The 2,500-nt window shown below is 43.5% G+C and overlaps 1 protein-coding gene across 1 annotated transcript; it reads left to right on the plus strand.

Annotated features, from left to right (window-relative positions):
- The first annotated feature begins 130 nt into the window (after nt 1-130).
- Nucleotides 131-1,296, plus strand: LOC143038024 (actin-57B-like). Its single transcript, XM_076206877.1, has one exon. It carries the CDS (start codon nt 151-153, stop codon nt 1,279-1,281), a length of 1,131 nt encoding a protein of 376 aa, XP_076062992.1. The 5' UTR covers nt 131-150; the 3' UTR covers nt 1,282-1,296.
- Nucleotides 1,297-2,500: the final 1,204 nt, after the last annotated feature.

Here is a 2,500-nt window from a genome sequence, read left to right on the forward strand (position 1 = left end):
AATATCTGTCAATAATTGTTTATACTTTCATATTCCACAAAAATTTTTGTTATTATGAAAAGTAGATATGTTAACATAAAACGCTAATATGATTACAGTTGCTAATCATGTGTATTCTTTTGCAGTTAGATCTTCCAATCAGACTCCATCATGTGTGACGAGGAAGAGTGCGCGCTTGTTGTGGACAATGGCTCCGGGATGGTCAAGGCCGGATTCGCTGGTGACGACGCTCCTCGAGCTGTTTTCCCTTCCATCGTTGGCCGTCCTCGTCACCCCGGTGTGATGGTCGGTATGGGTCAGAAGGACGCCTACGTTGGTGATGAGGCTCAGGCCAAGCGAGGTGTCATGACTTTGAAGTACCCTATCGAGCACGGTATCATCACCAACTGGGACGACATGGAGAAGATCTGGCACCACTCTTTCTACAACGAGCTTCGAGTTGCTCCTGAAGAGTCCCCCGTTCTCCTGACCGAGGCTCCCCTCAACCCTAAAGCCAACCGTGAGAAGATGACCCAGATCATGTTTGAGACCTTCAGCACCCCTGCCATGTACGTGGCCATCCAGGCTGTTCTATCTCTCTATGCCTCTGGTCGTACCACCGGTATTGTTCTCGACATGGGTGATGGTGTTACTCACACCGTCCCCATCTACGAAGGTTATTGTCTTCCTCATGCTATCCTTCGTCTGGACTTGGCTGGTCGCGACCTTACCGCTTACCTGACGAAGATCATGACTGAGCGTGGCTACTCCTTCACCACCACGGCTGAACGTGAAATCGTTCGTGACATCAAGGAGAAGCTTTGCTACGTCGCTCTCGATTTCGAGGGTGAGATGAGTGTAGCTGCTGCATCTGCCTCTCTTGATAAGTCCTACGAACTTCCTGATGGTCAAGTCATCACCATCGGCAACGAACGCTTCCGCTGCCCCGAATCTCTCTTCCAGCCTTCCTTCCTGGGTATGGAATCCGTTGGGATCCACGAGACCGTCTTCAACTCCATTATGAGATGCGACATTGACATCAGGAAGGACCTGTATGCCAATAACGTTCTGTCTGGTGGCACCACCATGTACCCTGGTATCGCTGACCGCATGCAGAAGGAAATCACCTCACTTGCTCCATCATCCATCAAGATCAAGATCATTGCTCCTCCTGAGCGCAAGTACTCCGTCTGGATCGGCGGCTCCATCCTGGCTTCTTTGTCCACCTTCCAGGCCATGTGGATCACCAAGGAGGAATACGACGAATCCGGCCCAGGCATTGTCCACCGCAAGTGCTTCTAAACAAATGGAATACTTTAAGAAATATTATGTATTTATGTTCTTATTCTTAATTACATGAATATCTAAACAGCACTGGGTATATCATCTCTATGTTGTTTGTCTGATAAAACTTTTGAAAATGTCTACGACTTTTCCCTCAGTCTTTTCTTTTAAAGCATGCCTTAACATATAGAATGTCATCTCTATGAAGTGATACTTCAGGATATATTAACCAAATTAGCTTGTAAATGACAACCCTCTTTACATCATATATTTCTGTTCTCTATAATAATCCTGCAAACAGTAAAGACAGGGAACATATTGAACCACTCCCCCTACCAATACACACATAGCTTACTGGAGTGTTGGCTTACGTATTGAGTTCTGAGCACCGTTCACGTTCGAAATCTTTACTAATACTGCCACTAAATGTTGTGATTCACCATGTTCTTGGATAATGTGTTGGACTAGTGATCGACAACCATCACCCTCTTAGATTAGAGCTTAGTTTGTGTGTGTGTGTGTGTGTGTGTGTGTGTGTGTGTGTGTGTGTGTGTGTGCGTGTGTGTGTGTGTGTTTGCATGAGTGTAAATGGAAAATAATTATATTCGATTACGACTCCAACGTGTGGTCCAAGGATATGGTGAACTACACTCACACACGCATACAAGAGTTTGAAAAAGGGAGTAGATGGAATTAATTTTCTTGTACAGTGGCGGTTATGTCTTGTACCACTGTATGTTATTTTCGTTGCTTAATTTACACATTCTTGGAAAAGGATTTTTTTTTGCAGTACTGTTAATCAGGGAATGAATGTACAAAAATGATACGTTTATATATTGTTACAAGGAAAATTATAGGCATGGTCTGGAATTCTGAACGCAATTGTTCTTGTTTAAAGGAAATGAGAAAGAGCAAGTTATGGAAATTATGAGAGAAGAAAGCAAAACAACAACAACAACAACTGAAGTTGTTTGTATATAAGTTTTCAACTTTTGTACCTTCAAAAGGAATAAAGGGTGACTTTGGTTTGTATAGATGATATGAAAGTGTCTTCAGTATTGAATCTTGAGCAACAAATGGCCTACAATGGGGATACATGTACACATACATCATAGAAGGAGGCCATGTTGGACACATAAAGATAGGAAGCCGACAGCAACGCTGGCGTTGTTCAGATTCTCTTGAAAAATTCAAAGCGGCAACTTCCTGGGAAGGTGTGAGGTTTTTCATTAACTTA

This window comes from Oratosquilla oratoria, chromosome 2, assembly GCF_046742065.1.
Source record: "Oratosquilla oratoria isolate Oo_2021 chromosome 2, ASM4674206v1, whole genome shotgun sequence".
In the NCBI taxonomy this organism is placed as follows: Eukaryota; Metazoa; Arthropoda; class Malacostraca; order Stomatopoda; family Squillidae; genus Oratosquilla; species Oratosquilla oratoria.

Coding starts and splice junctions, on each gene's coding strand:
- LOC143038024 (XM_076206877.1), top strand. CDS start 151: ATGTGTGACGAGGAAGAGTGCGCGCTTGTTGTGGACAATGGCTCCGGG.